This window comes from Nelumbo nucifera, chromosome 1, assembly GCF_055504915.1.
Source record: "Nelumbo nucifera cultivar China Antique chromosome 1, China Antique-T2T, whole genome shotgun sequence".
NCBI lineage: Eukaryota > Viridiplantae > Streptophyta > Magnoliopsida > Proteales > Nelumbonaceae > Nelumbo > Nelumbo nucifera.
The window spans coordinates 182,348,068-182,369,708 of NC_142649.1; the positions used below are offsets into that span (position 1 = coordinate 182,348,068).

Below are 21,641 nucleotides of genomic sequence, written 5' to 3' on the forward strand. Positions count from 1 at the left end.
ACAACATTAATTGAAGTTTTTTGTTAATAGTGGCTTATTACGACTCCATTGATAAGTGACCGCTTGCTCTGGCTGGGATATGCTCACTATCATCCACACCTTGTTGGGAGAGAATTCCTCTCCTCCTTGTCAAGTCCAAACCTTGGTAGCCAATTGTAAGGTGTTAATTGATTTTATTTGCCCCTGCTTTCTTAAGTTTGTACAATGTTCTTGCAATAGAGCTGCGCATATCTTAGCTAGGCATGCTCTTTCTCTGTCTCACCACTACACCTGTTCTTGTGCACCTCTTTTCATTGTACAAGCTTTACAAGTTGATCTTGCTTTGAGTGGTTAATGAATTTTGTTTTTTGGTTTAAAAAATAAAGTTTTATATCTTTTCCATTTTTTAAAAAGACAAGCATTATATTTAAGGTTATTCATATTAGCAAACCTGTAATATATGTTATAATAGAATATATATTAGAAAATGAGGATAGAAGTGAGAATCAGATATTTACGTATGTCACTTTTACACATGGTTTCAAATGTCGCTAATGTCACCCGACATATGTCGATGTCGAGGTTCACCGACATGGAAATGGATGGTAGTATAAAAATTACATTATTTCGGTCAACATTTCCTATATTTCAGAAATGTCGACCAAATCGGTCCAAATAACCAAAGAAGACAGTTTTTCCTATTATGTCGACAGGATGTCAATAATATTGATAGGATGTCGACTAATGTACATTAAAAATATAATATATTAGTATATTATATTATTATAATACAGTATATTAATATAAATTAATCCCATTAATAATTTCTATTTAATATTTCAAATAAAATATTTATAAAAAAGAATTAACAAAATATAAAAACAAAAGAATAAATTAATTACTTTATAATATAAAACATAAAATATTTTTTAAGTAACAAAATATTAATCGGTTAGTACTTTTTAAAATATTTATTAAAATCAGAAAATGTTTATCAAATTTTATAATAAATCATATTCTACATTTAATATAAAAATCAGAATAAATTTATTAAACTTTATACTAAATCATAATTTATTATAAGTTTAGTATTAAAAATCATAATAAATTCATTAAATTTTATAAGAAATCAGAATTTGTCATAACCTTAATACTACAAAAAGGAGAATCAGTTTATTAAATTTATAATAAAACATAATGTATTATAACTTTAATATTTAAAAAATCAGAATAAATGTATTTCTATTTACTGGCATGAAATAAAGATATTAGAATTTATAATAAATCAGAGTTAAAAATAAGAAAAGAAAATATCAGATAACCTTGTAAAAACATCAAAATGTATAATAGATTAGTAAACCATCATTTACTAATTTGTTATTGATCTTAGTTTCTTAGCTTTATATAATGTTGGGAATAAGATAATAGTCTAGAAATATGTATTAATGCTTCTTTTATCATTTTACTAAATATCATTGCATATTTCCACGTCTCTAATTTTTACAATATTTCCCCTCAACATTTCCGACATATGTCCTATATTTTGGTAAGCGACATTTCCATCGACATCGACATTTTAAACCTTGCTTTTACATACATGGAAAACACTCATTTTAATTGCTTAAACCAGCTCTTAACCCTGCAATTTCATTTACATTAATTGCAAACATAAGATGCATCTTCCCCGCATGAACTGACAGGGTTGTTAGGTTGAGATAGAATAAAATTATCATTTTAGCATTATTTGATTGTATTTAAAGAAGGTTTAAAATTTGCTTCTATTAAGGAAATGTTAATTTAATGAAGAGTTTTAGCTTTGAGTGATTGTCTATATGTAGATGTTTGTGCATAATACTATGACTTTTTCCTCTTTCTTTCATTTAGTCTTCTTTATCTTCCTGTGCACCACACGGGTCTGTTGCTAGTAATTTTCTTATAGACAAACTGATGCTTATCCCCCAACATTAGTTTGAGGGGGAGTGTAGAGAAGATGGAAGGTAGTTATGTAATTTTATCTTTCTGTCTTGTATTTTAGTAGGTGCGTGCATTAATGTACAGCTGCTTTAATTCTTTTGTAATGACAAACTTGTCCGTTCATATTTCTTTAATATAAATACTCTCTTTTTGGGTTGGTTCGATCAGATTGATCAACCCTAACAGATCTGGACTATTGGCTTTCCTCTTGTCTCTTCACTTTCTCATGAACTAACACCCATAAGATAGAACAAGAAGGATGCATATTCCAGGACAAAGCTTCGTATATGCCATACAAATTCTACTATAGTATTTTTTTCTGCAGAAAAATGTTGTCATTTCATGATTCACATACCATAATAATAGCAAAGTTATGTTGAGTGAGATCTAGGTCATTTTTTAATGAATTAAAATAGATGCATAGAAATTTTTTTAGAGAAATATTCACTTTACCCCACCTCACATATTTTTATTTGTTTTCTGATTTTATTTTCCAAAACCCCCACCTATGATACAGTACCACCCCCTTGTATTGTGTCAGATTTCCCCACCTGTCACTATCCCCAACTGTACAAACAGGAAAAAAAGGAGAAATTGTGGGGTGGGGGCGAATAATAGATGCATAGAAATTACAGACCACTGGTATTTAAATCATGCAAGTTTCTCCTTTTTGTTCTTTTTTCTTCATTCATTCCTTTCCTCTTTCCATTTTCATAAACAAAATACATATTCTCTTTTTACTCTTACTAAGCTGAGAGAAAATAATTTACGAATCCCATCCCAAGGAAGTTATTCATGTAACTAAAGTCTTCTCTAAACTGAAACTTGGATTGGTGGGGCAGGACCAACAAAAAATTTCAAGAAGGTGTATAAGAGAAATGCGCGAAGAAAGTTGGACCAACCGTTGACGGTGGAGGTGGGTTTGGGCCTCAGGTGGGGAAGGGTTTGCTAGGAAAGCCTTTGAGGAGTTTGAGAGGAAAAGGAGAGAAGAGAGCTTGAAGAAAGTGGTTACTAGGGGAGGGGAAGAGACTTGGAACAAAGAAGACGAAGGTCAAGACAAAGGTCTTGAAGAGGAGGATTGAGGAGAGGGCCAGTGTTTGCTAGTGTTTGCCAGTGTTCGGTTCCAGAATGTCAGGACAAAGGTCTTGAGCAGGTGTGCAGCAGTCTTTTGATTTAGGGGTAAAAGGGTGTTTTTAATGTCCTTTGTTTCAGTCTATTGGATTTTTGGATGTTTGAGGTCTAGTGCATTGTCTGTTTTGATTTCAGTGAGTGTTTTGAGTGTTCAGTGTCTCTCTCGGGTGATTTCTTATTACCTTCGTCTTGTAATCTTTCTTTTTTATGAAATTTATTATTACTTCTCAAAAAAAAAAAAAAAAAAACAAATAGGATGCCATTTGAAATAGAAGCTTCTGTCAGACCGCTCTTCCTTGTCACTTTTGCAATAGCATCTCATGGCTCAAAAATGATATCACTTAAGAAGATCTGAAGGATGAAAACAAATCTATGCAAAGTTATATTTGCCAAGCATGTAATCACAGAAATGGACAAAAACTGAAGAAATTGATTAGCCAAATTTTCAGTTCTCCAGATGGGAGACAACAATAGGAAAGAAAGATAAAACATGTCCATTGTCCAGGTTTCACCCTATCTGTGCTATTTGATCTTAGTTTCTCATTTGATGGATGGCCCTGGACTTAGAAAAAGAAAAAGAAAATAATCCGAGTCTCTAATGTGAGTACATACTCTAACTTGAATTTCTAAATCTACAAAGCCATTCCGCATGGAAAATCCAGTCTCTTACAAGTAGAAGTATCAAAATATAAATCAAAGATTAACCAAGCATTCTTGTCTTTGAACAGAGGAAAATTATAAATTTATACTAGCACTTTCTGTTTCTTTAAAAAACAGCTTAACAGAAATAGGTGGTTGAGCCAACATCTTAGTTGAAATGATACTGTTGGCCCTTTAATGATACTATTTGTCAAGAGGGTGAAGTATGGGAGCTTAACCTATGATACCCAGATACCTCTACAAGGTGCCGGATCATGTTGGGTACTTAAATTTTTAGAGTAAAGTCCATATCCAACAACTTGTCCACCCATGCCCTTGCTGTATTTGGGTAACATCGACAACCCCTACTTCACCCTGATAGCACATGTCCAGAAGATGGGAATGGGAGTAGATAAGGAACTAGCACAAAAATAAACTTGGAACCCAATGGTTCACAAAGTTATGCAGTCAGTAACATATTTAAAGAATTTTCTGCTAAATAACATGAAATTATCAAGCCACCTAGAACAATGAAATACCTTCAGTAGATGAATCAAGTTCTATAATCCACTCTTGGTTCCCTTGTATAGAATATTTGTCAAATAAGGCATCTAAAATGATTGAAATCAAGAGATCAACCATTTCATCTCCATTTTTTCCATCATTTGCTCTCTTATTAAACTCCAAGTCAAAATACAAATGACATGGTAGACCCTGGAAGTAGCAGTTAGTTTGTCAGGATTTACTGAAAGAGAAAACCTTGAAAATGGCTCAAAACAGTGTCAAGATGTCTCCAAATAATGAATTCCAGTGTCAAAATATATTAACTAGTGTTGCTAAGTGACTCAAAGCAATCGATTCCAGTGTCAGAATGTTCCATAAACATCAACTCTTTGGATATGCCAAAAGATTATATCATCTTTGCTGAGGACAGAGGACCCATCCCAACTTACTACTCTACTAGTTAAGGCTATCTCTGAAATGGAATTTTTGAATTTACATGAATAAGATCTCGTGTGGATGATATCCGAGCATACTTTTATTGGTTCATCCCATCATATACAAAATTTATTAAGAGTGAATTAATGCCTCTAAATCTAAAAGCTGCTTCATGAACAAACGTTCAGTTAGTTACATGTTTTGATGCACCATATTTGTATCTAGATGAATGGTCATCCTTCTATCAAGCACAATGATTTAAAAGGCAAACCTAGGTGCACAAGCGAGGTGCATTTTAGGGTAGGCGCCTCGCTCGTGCGCCTAGGCATGCGCCTTTTGAAAACTTGATGCTTTTTCCTTTTTTCAGGTCTAGCGACTGGTCCGGGAGCCCCGGACCCCTGTGCCACACCCCTCTCCAAACAAGCCCATGTTAGGGTCTTAAATTCTTAGTTTTCACACAAAAAATAATAATTTTAAGACCCTAACATGGACTTGTTTGGGCTAGCCTCAAGGGCGTGGCACAAAGGCAGCTCGTAGAATTGGGAATGTAATATGTCACATTAGCTACTTGATGTAATTGCGAAAAAAAGAGATTGTGGGTTTTATATGCTTGAAAATGTTTTATATGTTTGATTTCATTTTTAAATTCTCATTTGAATATGCTTTACACATATTATGTTTATGTTTTATAATTTTTTTGCTTTTTTTGTATTTTTTTTATTTTTTAGATTTTTTTTAATTGTGCGCCTCGCCTTGCGCCTCAGGCGCAAAATAGCCCTTGCGCCTTTTTTGCGTCGTTCGCTTTTAAAACACTGATCAAGCATTATGAACAAAACAAGGAAAAAAAACAAAAATTCCATTAATCATCTTTGATGTCTAACAACCGGTTACTAACCTAATATGCTAATCAAAACAGAAAAGAAAGAAAAGATAACATATGGATATAGGAAAAAGTTCAAAACCACTCCACTTAATGAATTCTTTTCATTAAATGTATTTGTATAAATGCCCTATCAAGAAAAAAAACAACAGATGTCATCACCTCTTGAATCACTTCATAATGATGGCGAAATTTGGGATCCATATTTTTGTACCTGAAACAACTCACTTTCAGTAAGAGACAATAGTTGAAAAGAAAAGAAGACAAAGTATGACTGTTAATGGCTGGGTAAATTGCTGAAACCTCCGCTGAAGTCTCTGACCAATGCTGAAACCTCCCCTGAACTTTCTGACACAGTTACAAGTAAACCCCCTCTGCTAGAATCCTCTAACAAGAGGCACAAAATGTCCAAAATACCCATGCAGTTACTATTGAGACTAGTTTTTACAGAAAAAAAAAATACAAACTTTATAAACAACAAAAAAAAGAGAATTTAAAGATGAAGCTTTACCTTTGGGTGATTGATATGAAGGCAAATTTGGAAAATAAATCAATTTCAGAAAAGAGAACGGAAGGGTTTTGGGCTAGCGATTCACTTGAAGAGAAAAATTGGAAAATAAACAGTTTGGTCAAAAGTATCTGCATGAGTATTTTGGACATTTTCATGCCTCTTTTTGGAGGATTCTAATAAAGGGGGTCTACTTGCGACTATGTCAAAAAGTTCAAGGAAGGTGATTGCAATTACCAAACTTCAGGGGAGGTTTCAGCAATTTATCCCTTAATGGTTAACAATACATAATTATAAAAGAAGAATAATAAAGATAACCTTCTCCAAAACTCAGCATATGTTGAGACAAGAAACCTTCTTTGTCCATTCAGATGATCTTGATAGCTGAAAACATGAGCATAGGCATGGCCCTTTGCAAATTTTATGGCCTCATCTTGCCTGGGGAATGTAGCCCAAACATCCTCCCTATAAAAACAATTGGCATGAGTAAACTCCTAAGAAGAAAAAATCATTTAAATGTGTGTTTACCTTGATTGCAAGCTATTTTGAGTTGTGAGATCTTCACGGATTTCATTTAACAATTTCAACAAACGGTATGGTCTTTTTGCTGGCACACCATACGGAGATCCATAAAAGATGACTGGAGATAGCTGCTTTCCACTGCTAAATGCAATTGCTTTAGCCATTGTTGTACCAGGCTGAAGGGATAATTATTCACATTAATGGGATTATGAGAAATTATAGATATAGTTCATTTGAGATGGACAGTAAACTAAAAGTCTAGATCTAGAACATGAAATGCCAATGGAACAAAGGAAGAAATTCTATCAGATAAATATAGAGATAATAGCAACTTCCAAACATTGATGTCCATCAGAAAGAGGACCATGTGACATGGAAGAAAAACAGAATGCAGTTTTGGCTTCTAAAGTTGAAACAGAGCCATGGTCTGTATCATTGCAGCTGATGTGTTGCCCATGTGTTCACTAGGCGACCAACTAAGCATTTTGGAGGCCTACCACCAAGGCAATGGACCAGATGAGCAATATAAAAATTTTGGTGGGGTAAATAAGCTATTATCCCCTTTTGTATATGGATATAATATAAGTTTGTCCTAGGGGTGAGCACAATTTGGTTAAAACCGAAAAACCAAACCGAAATTTTGGTTTTGGTTTAATTGGTTCAATTTAATCGGTGTTTTGGTCGGTTTCAGTTTTGGAATTCGGTTAATACACAATTCGGTTTTCGGTTTCGGTTCTCATGATTGACAGATCGGTTAACCGAAAAAACCTATTTAGTTTTGAAACTCTACATCATTGGGTCATTCGATGGGACACAATACAATTGTGGTCCCTGTTGCATCTAATGTTTTCCGAAAGCCCAAATTTATTAAACAATTAAATAAATCCAATAAAAGAGGGAATACGAATAGGCAGCCACCGCAGCCCGCAGCCCGCCTCCCTTTTCGTAGAAACCGATCAACAAAATAGTAGTTCTTCTTCACTTCTTCCTTCTAGTTTTACTGTTCTGAACTTTGTGACTTTTGATTTCTGAGTTTACCTTTGGCCTTTGAAACTTAGGATTTCAGAGACCCCAGAGAGACAGAGAGAGAGGCAGCAAGCCAGTGACGAGCTGACGACTTCAGTCCAGAGTTCAAATCCAGACTTTAGTCCTATTGTCCAAGACTCCAAGTGCACAGTGCCCAGCGTGGTAGTGCTAGACTGTTACGTCCAATTGCTTTGGTACATAAGTACTTCATGCTCATGCCCATTATTTCGGTTTTAACCAAAATATCCGAAATAACTGTAAAAAAAATCGGTTCGGTTTAATCGGTTTTAGTACATTTCGGTTTCGGTTTCGGTTTCAGTTTTTCATTTCACTAGATCGGTTCCTAAAATTTCGGTTTTGAACCGAAAAAACCAAATGCTCACCCCTAGTTTGTTCAATCCATTTTGGTCAATTTAAGTGTATGTAACCATAAAAGTTAGAGCTTTTTCCTTCACTTCAAACAAGGGAGACCATTCCAACTTCTGGAAAATTTGTCCTTTATTTCCTAAAAACCATGGGTCCATGCAATTTCTAGCTTTATAGCAGCAACAGCAAGTCTTTAATTATCCCGCTACATAGTTACCTTGTTTGGCCATTCCACTCTATCTAGGGCCACATCCATGGTTAAATTGTAAGCCCTATAATCATTTCTCACTGCTTCAGCTCATGTTCTTTTTAGTCTGCATTTAGCTCTTCTAGACCCTTCAACTTGTGTCAACTCAATTTTTCTTACTAATGTAGTATATAGCATTGCATGAAAAGGCCCACGCATATTAGTCTACTTTCTCTTATTTTATCATACTAGTAAATGTGCACATGCATTGCACGTAACAATTTTAGATGATAATAGTTGTAATAACAATAACACAAAAAACAGATTTATTTTTATGTAAATTTTAAACTTTTTGCTCTGTTTTCATTATCAATAATAACAACTCTTTTTTATATAATGTGATGACTGTATAAGACCTAGGTTATTGAATTTCTGAACCATTCCTTGAATGGAAAACATTTTCCTTTTAAAGACAATTATACATTTTGTATACCATTTCCAACATCAATAAAAATATTCTTATTTGTCAAACTTATTTTCTTTAATATGATGGCTATATAATAGTAGAGATGTGCCAAATTTCTACTATTTTTTGTATTTTTATATTTTTAAATTTTATTATTCAATTATAATTGTTCTCTTACAAGAAAAGAGGAAGAAGAAAGGAGAAGAGAAGAGGAAGAAAAATTATGTGAGAGTCAAAAGAACTATGCTGGTGGCGCCCAGCTTCTACTTTATCTTAATGTGATATAACAAATAAAATATAAAGAAATTACAAGAAGGTCCCTAGCGGCACACCCTAAAATAAAGAAAAGAACATGCTGACAGCAGCCTAGGCTGACAGCATTCTAACAGCAGAAGTAAAAAACTTAAATCTAACAACACTCCCCCTCAAGTTGGGTTGAATATATCTATCATGCCCAACTTGTCACACAACTCATTGTGCCACAGGTGTGGAAGTCCTTTTGTGAGAATATCAGCAAGTTGCTCCTTGGATTTGACATAAGGAGTACAAATTTCTCCATTTTCCAATTTTTCTCTTATGAAGTGCTTGTCCACCTCAATGTGCTTGATCCTATCATATAGAACTGGATTACTAGCAATGTTAATGGCTGCCTTATTGTCATAGTAGAGGGACATAGGATTGTGGACAATAACCCCGAGTTCCCCTAAAAGGTTCTTCAACCAAAGAACTTCAGCCAACCCATGTGCCATAACTCTATACTCTGCTTCAGCACTTGACCTTGCCACTACACCTTGTTTCTTACTTCTCCATGTCACTAGATTTCCTCCTACAAATGTATACCCACTTGTGGACTTTCTATCATCCACAACACCTGCCCAGTCAGCATCTGTTTAGACTTCCACTTTTAGATGATTATGTTTGCTGAATAGCAACCTTATTCCTGGATACTTCTTCAAATACCTAAGAATCCTCTCTGCTACCTCCATGTGTGGTCTCTTAGGATAAGCATGAATTGGCTTAGGACCTCAACTGAGTAAGCAATGTTAGGGCATGTAATGGACAAATAAAACAACCTTCCCACTAATCTTTGAAACTGTTTCACATCTTTTAGTGGCTCACCATCACAATTTCCTAGTTTATGGTCAACATCCATAGGAGTATCTATTGGTTTTGCACCTAACTTGCCTGTATCCTGTAACATATCTAGGATATACTTCCTTTGAGAGATGAAGATGCCCCTTTTTGAGCAAGCAACCTCAATTCCAAGAAAGTACTTTAGGAGACCTAGATCTTTCATTCAAATTGAGAGGCTAGGAATTCCTTCAACTTTTGTATTTCTATGCTCTAGTTTCCTGTAATGGTTATATAATCTACGTACACTATCAGCACAGCCATTTGTTCTTGACATCTCTTCATAAAGAGTGTGATCAGACTGACATTGCTTGAACCCTACTTGTTGAACCACCATATGAAATTTATTGAACCACCTCTAGGAGATTGTTTTAGACCATAGAGGGACTTTCTTAGTTTGCACACCTTACTTTCACTTCCTTTGGCACAAAAACCTAGGGGTTAAACCATGTACACTTCCTATAGATCACCATTTAAAAAGGCATTCTTTATATCCAATTGATGCAATTTCCGATCAAAGTTTGCAGCCAATGATAGAAGAACCCGTATTGAATTCATCTTAGCTACTAGAGCAAATGTCTCATCATAGTCAACACCATAAACTTGGGTGTACCCTTTAGCTACCAGCCTTGCTTTGTATCTTTCAACTGTCCCATCTACCCTGTGTTTCACTGTAAACACCCACTTACACCCCACTAGGTCTTTCCTATTGGAAGATCCACCAACTCCCATGTTTGATTCTTATGGAGGGTAGTGATCTCCTCCTTCATAGCATTTGTCCATTCAGGATATTTTAAAGCCTTTGCCACATTTCTGGGAATGGGAATACTTTCAATTGCAGAAGGGGAAATGTGGTCACAGGACATACTGGGTAATGGGGTGTTTGGTAGTGCATGACCTGACCCCCTTTCTATGAGCAATAGGAATGTCAAGGTCATCCACAACCGAAACGGGAGCTAGGGGATCAACAAGTGTTGGACTTACCTCCTGGGAATCAAACAGTGTTGGTTGCTTAGTGTTTGGTGGCTCCACATCTTTGTCACATTGCTAATCTCTACAGTGTTGACGTTGGAAGACATGAAAACGAGCTAGATCCAGAATAGAAGGAAGGGAGACCTGGACCTGCTTCTCCTCTTCCACATTACTCTCCCCCTGAGGGGAAGCAAGGAAGAACGATTCAAACTCAAAAAAAAAGAGACATCCATGGAGACAAAGAGCTTATGGCCAACGGGATCAAAGCATCGATACCCCTTTTGTGAGGAAGGATACCCCAGAAAGACACATGGAATAGACCGATGACCCAACTTACCATGAGACAGGGATAAGTCACAGACAAAAGCACGACAACCAAACACCCTTATGGGAATGAAAAATAAAGGAAACTGATTGATCAAAAAATAAATAAATAAAGGAAACTGAGGAAACAATAACTAATGAGGGGCCTTGTAGTTTAACACTCTGGAGGGCATGCAGTTTATGACATAAGTAGCAACAAGTACAACATCAGCCCAAAAACATTTGGGAACATTCATATGTAACATCATACCTCGGGCTACCTCAAGGAGGTGTCTATTCTTTCTTTCTGCAACACCGTTTTGTTGTGGTGCTCTTGCACATGAGCTCTTATGAATAGATCCATGGGAAGCAAAGAACTCATTTAGCTCACCATGGAAATATTCCTTCACATTATCGGATTGAAAAATCTTAATTTCAACATGAAACTATGTAAACACCATCCTTTGGAAATCTTTGCTACACATGGGAAATACCCATGTATAGCGGGAGAAATCATCAATCAATGTGATAAGGTACTTATACCCGCCCTCTAAAGTTATGTTAGTAGGTCCCCACACATCAGAATACATAATATGGAAAGGGAAACTTGATCTTTTATTACTTAAAGGAAATACTGTTCTACATTGCTTGCTCAACTGACACGTTTGACAATGGAAATCTGACACTGAACAGGACTTAAATAAAAAAGAAAACAAAGACTTTATTATTTCAAAAGACACAAGACTTAACCAATTATGCCACAAAAAAATTTGACTCTTATTTGACTGACTATGCGACTCTGAGGATGACACCGAGAAACCAGCCTTGTTGTTTAGAGTGTAGAGACCATCCACTAAGCTTCCTCTACCAATCGTCCTCCCAGAAGTTAGATCCTAAAAAATACATGAATCAGGAAAAAAGGTTACACTGAAGTTTAATGAATTTGTGATACTACTAATAGAAAGAAGATTAATGGGAAGTTAAGGGACATGCAAAACATTATTCAGGTTAAGTCCTTGAGCAAGGGATATTGATCCTTGGCCTACAATGGAGGAAAATGATCCATCTGCAATTCTCACCTTATCCCTTCCTGACAAAAGGTTATAACACTTGAATATGTTTGGCATACCAATCATGTGATTAGAAGCCACAGAGTCAATGATCCAGGGGGAATCAGTGGCAATGGAGACACAAGGAAGGAAGAAGTTGCATTACCTGATGTAGAAGCAAATGAAGTAGAAAGGTTACCAGTAGCTGATTTGTCCATCTGGTGCAAGGCCCTAACATAAGATTCCAAGTGACTACGAAAGGAGTTCATAATGTCTTCCTTGGGATCAGAACCAATGAAGTACTCTAGAGTAGTATCAATTGGCACCCAGCAAACTAAGTTTCTTGGGTTACCACATTTGTTGTATTGTGTGTTGTATTAGGCTTCTTCTGACCCTGTACCTTACCCTATTCTTGGTTCTTTACAGCCCACTTTGGTCTTCCATGGAGCTCTCAACATGTGTCACACGTATGTCTTGAACGACGGCAATGGGCGCAGAAGAACTTATCCTTATCATCAGCTTTCCTGGAGTCACTTTTCTTTCCCATATTATTTCCACCCGTTGCAGCTAATGCTACCTATTGCTCCCCCTCAATTGTAACCATCACACTCCGCCTACTTTCCTCAGACTGAACAAGGGCATACACTTCTTGAACTGAAGGCAACTCTTTGCTTCCTAAAATCTGAACTCTAAGGGGTTCATATATGGGGTTTAGTCCCAACAAGAAGGCAAAAACCCGCTGCTGAGAAACTAGCTTCTTATAGGCTCTAGCATTATCATCACATTTCCATTCTATAGCCTGATAGTGGTCCAATTCCTTCCATACTGAGGTAAGGGCTGAATAATAGGCTGATAAGCTACGATTTCCCTGTTTATAAATTGAGGAATCAGCTTGTAACAAGTAAATCTTAGCATAGTGCCTTTGCTCAGAATAGGTGGTTTTGACTTGTTCCCATATCTCATTTGCAATGTTTGCCCACATAAAGTTCTTTTTCACATCAGATCCCATGGCTACAAGAAGTCAGGACATCATCATACTGTTTTCTTGGTCCTATCAATCATGTTCAGCAGTCCCACTCTTGGGTTCTTTCACCCATCCATTTATGTAACCAGTTTTTCCCCTTGCTGTTGCATAAAATTTTACACCGTTGGCCCACTCCAGGTAGTTCAGACCATTTAAAGGAGTAATTGGCATAGGGAACATCATACTTTCAGTCCCCATACCTGCTGTACTATGGGTTGATATAACCCCAGATGAGGCAGAATCATCATTTGCCATTTTCAAAGGCAGCTCTACAAGTCAAAAACAAAACTGCAGGTGCACAAGACCAGTCCTCACACCAGTACTACTTCTAACAATCACAATTAGGGCACAAAACTCCACACTCTGCTTCTGGAAACAGGTACACAATACTGAAGGGCTACTGGCAGCAACTAAACAGTCCAGAAATAAGGAGTATACTGCTCTAATCTCCACACCAGTACTACTTCTAACAATCACAATTAGGGCACAAAACTCCACACTCTGCTTCTGGAAACAGGTACACAATACTGAAGGGCTACTGGCAGCAACTAAACAGTCCAGAAATAAGGAGTATACTGCTCTAATCTCCACACCAGTACTACTTCTAACAATCACAATTAGGGCACAAAACTCCACACTCTGCTTCTGGAAACAGGTACACAATACTGAAGGGCTACTGGCAGCAACTAAACAGTCCAGAAATAAGGAGTATACTGCTATAATCTCCACACTTCACACACCAATTTAAACACAGTACATACTTGTGACAAAGAGGACCACACACCCCTGTACAACACCTGTACGAAGGTGCAAAAATCATGGCTAAGCCTTCATAGCATCCATCTAACGAATTGCTCTACCATAGAGTTCTAAATGGTCACAGAAGAAATTAATAATATCCTCCCTAGGGTCAAAACCAGATGTGTGTGTCTGAGTTACAATAGTAGTAGGGGGCTGATTCTCCTGAGTAGCCATGTTTGCTATAGTGAGTTTTCTTGGACCTTGCTGTCCAGACTTCTTATTCAGATCTGAACCTTGCTTCTTACTCAATTCTTGAGCCCATTTTGGCTTCCCATGAAGTTCACAACATGTATCACGAGTGTGTTAGGAATTCTGGCAATGGGTGCACCATAGTTTGTCTTTGTCATCCACCCTTTTCTGAAAGTCCCCCTTCTTAAAGAGATTTCCCCCATGGCCCCACCTGTAGCAACATTCCCTTTCGCTGCCAACACAACAGCATCCCCCTCATAATTATTCATCAAATTTCTTCTACTTTCCGCTGATTGTACTAATGCATATACCTCTTAGACAAATGAAAGATCCTTGCTTCCTAGGATCTAGACCCTGATGGATTCATACACAAAGTTCAAGCCATGGAAAAATGCAAATACATGTTGTTGAGAAACAAGGGACTTGTACGCTTTTGCATCTTCATCACACTTCCAGTCCACACTTTGATAGTGATCTAACTCCTTCCAGATGGAAGTCAAGTCTGAATAGTACACAAAAATACTCCTCTCCCACTGTTTACAAGTAGATGATTCTGCTTGTAATTGATAGATTTGTACATAATGGCGTAGTTCAGAATAGGTTGACTTTGCATGTTTGCAAATCTCATAAGTCATTTCAGCCCACATAAAGTTCCTTCTCACCTGAGGTTGCATAGACACTAAAAGCCAGGACATAACCGTGTTGTTTCCCTGGTTCCATCTATTATACTTAGCACTCCCAGAATTAGGTTCTTTAATTCTCCCAATTATATGTCCTATCTTTCCCCTTGCAGTAATGTATAACCTAATCCCTTTCGACCATTCTAAATAATTTAAGCCATCCATGGGTATGACAGCCATAGGAAAGGATAAATCCATACCCCATACCGCCACTCGTTCCATTCTGCATTGAGGAAACACCAGATGTGGCAGAATCTTCACCACTCAAGGTAACAACTTTAGGTAACACTCAAAGTAGGCACAAAAAACCTTAAAATAGTGCAGTCTAACACCCAAAAAGATAAATTTTGTCTCCAGTCCACACAATTTCCCCAGACTAGAGACAACCACTTTTTTTTAAACTCAACTCTTCAATCACCAAAGAAATAAATCAATTGTTGTTACGGCACTAACAGGTCATCACTAGCTTATAATAAATCAGAAGGTTGTTGTCACAGCACATACAGGTCATCTCCTGACCTACAAACCCATCATAAGGTTGTTGTCGCAACATATAAAGGTCATCACTGACCTACAATACATCACAAGGATCAGCCAATCCCACAAAAAAGGAAAGAAAGAGGTGATGATCACCTCACATCAAACAAGTGAACCTACTACAGGTTTTGTCCTAGTACACAACTAGGAAAAAAAAAGGAAGGGAGAGAAGATACTTCGGTCCGATGTTGTATTCTGGATCTTCAGTAAAGCAAACTATAGCTGGTGAAGAGAGAAGATAGAAGAAAGGCTAGCTTGATCTCTCCTTTCAGATCTGATAGTCCCGCTCTGATACCGTATTATTCAAAAGAGAGGAAGAAAGGAAGAGAGAGGAGAGAGGAGAGAAAAGAGATTGAGAGCCAAAAGTCAAGCTAGTGACACCAGCTTTTTGTATTTATACTAGGGCAACATAAAACAAAACAAAAGAGGGAGAAAGTACAATAGTACCCTGTGGTACTAAACTTAAAATATTAACATTTTAACAAAATCCTTAAACAAGTCAATTGATTTCAACCAATGTATGACGATAGATATTCTTTAAATAGTTTCCTCCTTAGATTTCTCCACTCCATGTTGCTCTCCACATGACTGTACCACGCCTCTTTTGTTGCCTGAAAATACTTAGGTTATATAGGCTTACCACGTCCAAGGGAGGTATCCACCTGTTTCCAAAGAGAGAGTAGAGAACCAAGTCCAAATAAAGAGTACAAAAGGAAAAGAGATTAAAAGGGGTGTGATGGTCTCACCAGCACTCAAGCAAAGACTAAAAACATGGGGAGAGAGGCAGAAAATTGGCCTCTTTTTTTGCAACACATCTAGAGTATTGATTTTTTTGAAGTATTGCCCCCCAACAAAAAGGCCTAATTTTTGGGAGCACAAGACTACACCACACCTCCTATGATGGAAAAATCCCTGCAATGTTAGAAGGCTGAAGGGCCTAAAAGAAAGAGGCGCAAGTAAAGACTCCGGACGGGGAAGGTTTCCAAATTCTACTATCCAGGCAAGATTGATCCAAATAGGGTGACCCTAAAAGAGTAACAAGTTCATCCAACATTGCCATTTCTAACTCCCTTAGCCCTCTCCTCAGTCCCAAGTCCCATGAATTATTAATATAGACCGAAGAGATTACTTTTCTTTTACTCTTTGAGAGTAGACCTATTCATGGGCCGGGTAGCCCAATGGCTCGGCCCAGCCTATTATTTTTCGGGCTTGGACAAAACTTTAGGCCCACAAGCTCGGACTCGGGTTTTAAATACTAGGCCCGATCATTTTCAAGCCAAGCTCAAGATTTCTCAAATAAGCCTGGCCCGATACTATTACATATAATAAAAAAACATTTATGTTATATATAATAAATATATATAATATATTTATTTCTTAAATTATTAATAAATATTATTTTACTATTAGGAAATACAAATTAGTTTATTAATTTATTAAATTACTAATAAATTAATATAATATTAGTTTATAAAAGTACACTAAAAATAAGACATTTTGTGTACAGGTCGGGCTTTGGGTTCAGGCTCGAACTTTGGGCTTTATATAAGTGTCAAGCTCGAGCTCAAGATCTAGGCCCGATGGTCGGGCCGAGCTCGCGCTCGAACCTGCACATTTTCTATTGATAAAGAGGCAAAGCCTAGCCTGAGCCCAGCCCGGCCCGGCCCATGAACAGGTCTATTTGAAAGTGAATAAATATAGGGGAATCTATCACTAAAGGAACTCTCCCCTACCCAGACATCTTCCCAAAACAACACTTTGTTTCATGCACAGGCATCAAATTTGACGGAACCATAGAAGGCAAGGTACCATGAATTGCTTTCCAAGTAGAGCAACGAGAAGCCCTAGGATTGAGACCCGCATCCCAACCATTGTTTGCCAATCCATGAATGCTCACTATAACTCTATACCACAATCTATCATGTTCCAACGGTAATCTCCATAACCATTTCCCCAACAAGGTTGTATTTCTTAACCTGATATTTCCTATTCCTAAGCCTCCATTATCTTTACACCTAGAGACCATCTCTCACTTCACTAGGTGGTAATGTCCCCTGGTTCCCACAAGAAGTCCCTCATGATCTTCTCTAATTGGTTTTCCACTTTCGCTAGAATTCTGAAGGCGGAAAGGAAGTATATTGGTAAATTGGCTAGTGTTGACTTTATAAGGGCTATCCTACCCCCCAATGAAAAGTAGTTCCGCTTCCAATTTGCCAGTTGTTTTGTGAATCTCTCAATCACTCACTGAGTATCAAAAGCTATTTGAGTTTGGATTCCCTCCCAAAGGTAGCCCCAAATACTGTAACGGCCAATCTCCCACTTCACACCCCAAAAGCCTAGCTAAAATATTCACCTCTTCACTCGTTAGGTTCACTCCCACCACACAACTCTTACCCCAATTCACTTTAGGGTTGGAGATACTCTCAAATTTATTCACAAGCCTCTTTAGGTTCACAAGCTCCTCTGCTTTTCCTTCACAAAATAAAATGATGTCATAACTATAGGTGTGTGACCACCACTTCCTCCCTCCCTACTCTCCAACCTCTAAGCAAATTATCAGCATCTGCCTTTGTAATCAAATCGCTCAAGACACCAGCAACTAGGGTAAATAGAAAGGGGGACACAGGATCTCCTTGTCTAAGGCCCCTCATAGCAAGAAAAAAAAATCCCTAGTTATTCCATTCACCAAAATTGAAAAATGGCCCCTTGCACCATCTTGCTCCAAAACCCCTTAGGTTTTTAATTATCATGTAGCAAGCTTATCTATTTGCTTTGACTTACCGTTAACACTTCACTTTTTGAATATTAACAATGGAGCACATGTAAATCAAAAATAGTTTATTTACATAATTGGAATTTTAATGTTTATCATTCATTGTATGGTGTGTGGATAAATTAGTACCTATTGGTGGGTCAATTTTAGTTGAATCCCTGTATCCCGAGATTCCAAGGTCAGATGGATCCAATTCATAAGCATATAACCACACCCACACCAAATCCAGTGCAACATAGATAACAGGAAATGCCAATTCAACACAAAAACTGCACATATGACCCATGCAACAGGCAATAATCAATCTTAACTTTTTACTGAAATTATCACAGAGGACCTACGTTCTCCATGCAGAGCAGATCTGCTGTTTTCTGCGGTTTTTGTCTAGCTGAACTGGGAGATGCAAAGCTAGAAAGTGCAGAGACATCTTGTCTTGAACTTGCCTTCTTTAGTTTGTCTTGGTGAGCCCTTCTTTCTCTCACTGCTGACTCTGGCATACAACCAAATGATAAAAGATTAATTGCAAACGCAAGAACTATGAAAACTAAATATTTCATCAGAAGCAACAGGAGGAAAGTAACTTATCGAGTATGGTATGTCGTAAAACAGCAAGGCATAATGTATTATTTTACTTATGATATTTTTCACTCCTTGCTTTCTGCCTATTTTTTAATAGCTTTCCAGTATGCTAACTGGGAAGTCCAACGCTGGTTAAAATTTCACTAAGGTAAAGTATGCATTTTGGAAGGAATAAACAAACTGATCTTAGTGAAACATGGAGACAGGAAGAAGAAAATAGAAAATTCAGATGGTTAACTCGGGGTATAATCTAAGAATACAACATTTCATTACCTATCAACAAGAGAAATTTTAATTCACCTCGATATATTTACGAAGCAATAACCACACCTGCTCGATATGTTTAATCATTGATGGGCTATAAATTACAACCTTTGAATCAATCTTACGATTAGTGTGACTGTAGTGGATATAATCATGCAACTACTTATATTTCCACTTAAAATCCCCATCTCCAGAGTGGATAACCTGAATGGTCGCGAGGACGAATAAAATGTAGTACTAACTTTGATTTATGATAGGACAAGATTGAGATTGAAGAGCTTACGAGGAGGTGAGACGCCACATTTGAAGCACTCGAACAGGCGATCAACATCGTCCATGGGATCTGAAGACATTTCACTGCGTCTCTCTCTCTCTCTGAACAAACAAAACGGATACACACAGATGAGCGGGAATTTTTATTCTCGAATCTCGAACCAGAAACTGTGGACCCAAGTCGCTGGCAGTGCTGGGTCGACGCTCGAGTACTTTTTTTTTTAGGAAAATTTACCGCAACTGAAAATTTAGAACGTTGTTTATAAAATTTGCACGGTTGTGATGAAACGGATCCAATCAAATCGGGTGTGGGTAGATCTAAATCTGATTCGTCTATATTCGAATTCAATTCGAATGTCCTTCGGATTTACATCGGATTTCAACCAAACTCGAATTACAATTGGGTATTGAGTATTATAAATGAATTAAATAAAGGGTAAACTATAAAGACCCCCTTTACTTTGTTTTGCAACAAATACCCTCCCTCAACGACCGTGAGACAAAGACCCCCCTTCCATTATCCTTTTGTTCAAAAAGGCTGTTACAATATTTTTTAATCCTCATACTACCCTTATAAATATTATTCATCTTCCCTGACCTTCTTTCACATTTCTCTCTCTCTCTCTTTCCATCTTTATTGCCAATCAAATTGGATTGGCTGTGAAATGAAATGAAATATTCTTTTGATTGGACATTATACAAGGTTAAAAAAAATAAATAACAGAGAATAGTATTTTGGATGTATACGATTATGAGGGAACCCTACAACCACCAAAAAGATATAAAAAATAATGAACAAAGACAATTTACGTGATTTCTTATGATTTCGCAATCGCAATGCAGCCTATTTTAATTATAGGGATTTGAAGAGAAAGTTTGAAGCATATAAGCAAGCAACCAAACCGCAAAAAGATCATATCATTATAAGTTGTCATATCGTATGTAAGAAAAATCTTGTATTCTTAATTACAGATAGATCATCGGATAGTTGGTCGTGGTCTTGGTCTTGTTCTTGGTTTCCATGTGGCTCACTGTGATACAGAAAGAAAAAAACAAGTTAGTGTTTGTTGAGGTTTTATTAATAGAAAATGAGATGAAAAGGGTGCATTGTAGATGGTGACAAACTGTTGATACTGATCATTATATTATGATGTATGTTGCAGCTCGAGGGCCTGATACCCCCATTGATTGGCAGACAAGGATGAAAAGAGAAAGGTCGGGGAAGATGAACAATATTTATAAGGGTAGTATAGGGATTAAAAAAATATTATAACGACCTTTTTTGACGGAAGGCTAATGGAAGGGGGTCTTTGTCTCATGGTCATAATACTGGGGGGTCTTTGTCACAGACCCCATAGTACAGGGGGGTCTTTGTAATTTTCCCTTAAATAATTTATATCTATCTATACTATATATAAAAGTACGAATGTAATGCAGTGGCTTCAGGAATTTTCACTAGACAGTTTTTACCCTCATATATCTATGTTTATTGAGGGTATATATGTACTTTTATTTTAATAAAACCTACTTCCACACTAAATGACATGAGATACGCCCAACTTCCACTCCTACCTTGTTCCATTGGTTACAAAATTGTGGCATGGCAAAAGCCATTTTGAATAGAAGTCAGAAGGTCAAACAATTCTTCCTACGTTTGCCTATATCAAATGAACTTTCATTTTTTTTTCTATGATCTATTTTGTTCATAAATAGCATTAGTTGCACCACTTTAAGGTTTTTTTCCTGTTGAGTTTATATTCTCTGTCTTTTTCTTTCTTTTCAATGGCATTTAGAGGGTGTCGTAGTCGCAGTGATGTCCGCTGTTGTTATTTTCAATTACCTGTTGATATTGTTTATAAGATCCTTCAACAAGAGAGTTTGGTCATGAGAAAAGTATTTTGAGCATATGAACAATTGAAATCTGCGTTTGCTCCGTACTGTTTTGACTGGATCATCTCGAGAAAATATTGGGCTTCTCCCAATGCTGGGTTTCTAGGCACTCCTACATTGTCCAGATTAAGTAGTTCATTCCTTTCCTCCTCGCTAACAAGGAGACGCACGCCTGAGATACTATCCAATCCGATAATGCCTCCATTTTCCACAGTAGCCGATGAACAGATACAACAATAGAGGCAGATCTCTCATTCTCTCCTCCCCCTTCAATTCCCACCAAGAAACCTTCCTTAAAGAAGCTAACCGCTGATCAAAACCCCCCACAAAGTGTCCCATGAACTCCCGATTGCTTGCCCCAGCTCTTACAGACAAACAGTGTTTAACAGTAAGTCTCCTATGTCCTCTCCCTATCCAAATTCCAATTACACATACAAACTGTTGTGCTGTCGGTGAAATTTTGAATTTTGAGAAAAAAAATCCTGTTCTTTTCGATTATGACATGTCAATAATCTGATCATAAATTCCTTGCAAGTTCCAGCGTACTAGAGAGGCTAGA

General features: G+C 37.1%; 1 protein-coding gene across 8 annotated transcripts in view; it reads right to left on the bottom strand.

Moving 5' to 3' along the window:
* The window catches only part of LOC104600217 (DNA primase), a 74,184-nt gene extending 54,793 nt beyond the window's left edge, over positions 1–19,391 (bottom strand). For 5 of the 8 annotated variants that reach the window (XM_010263053.3, XM_010263052.3, XM_010263054.3 and 2 more), the window contains exons 1-6: positions 19,203–19,390; positions 18,418–18,566; positions 6,579–6,748; positions 6,369–6,515; positions 5,705–5,756; positions 4,263–4,437 (exon numbers count right to left, since the gene is read on the bottom strand). In XM_010263053.3, the coding sequence (XP_010261355.1) occupies positions 4,263–4,437; positions 5,705–5,756; positions 6,369–6,515; positions 6,579–6,748; positions 18,418–18,566; positions 19,203–19,272 (763 nt within the window). In that variant the 5' untranslated portion in view covers positions 19,273–19,390. Of the gene's footprint in view, positions 1–4,262; positions 4,438–5,704; positions 5,757–6,368; positions 6,516–6,578; positions 6,749–18,417; positions 18,567–18,955; positions 19,159–19,202 lie in introns of those variants that run through there. The other 3 variants (XM_010263058.3, XM_088895511.1, XM_088895512.1) reach the window with 3 other exon arrangements.
* Between the last annotated feature and the right edge of the window lie 2,250 nt (positions 19,392–21,641).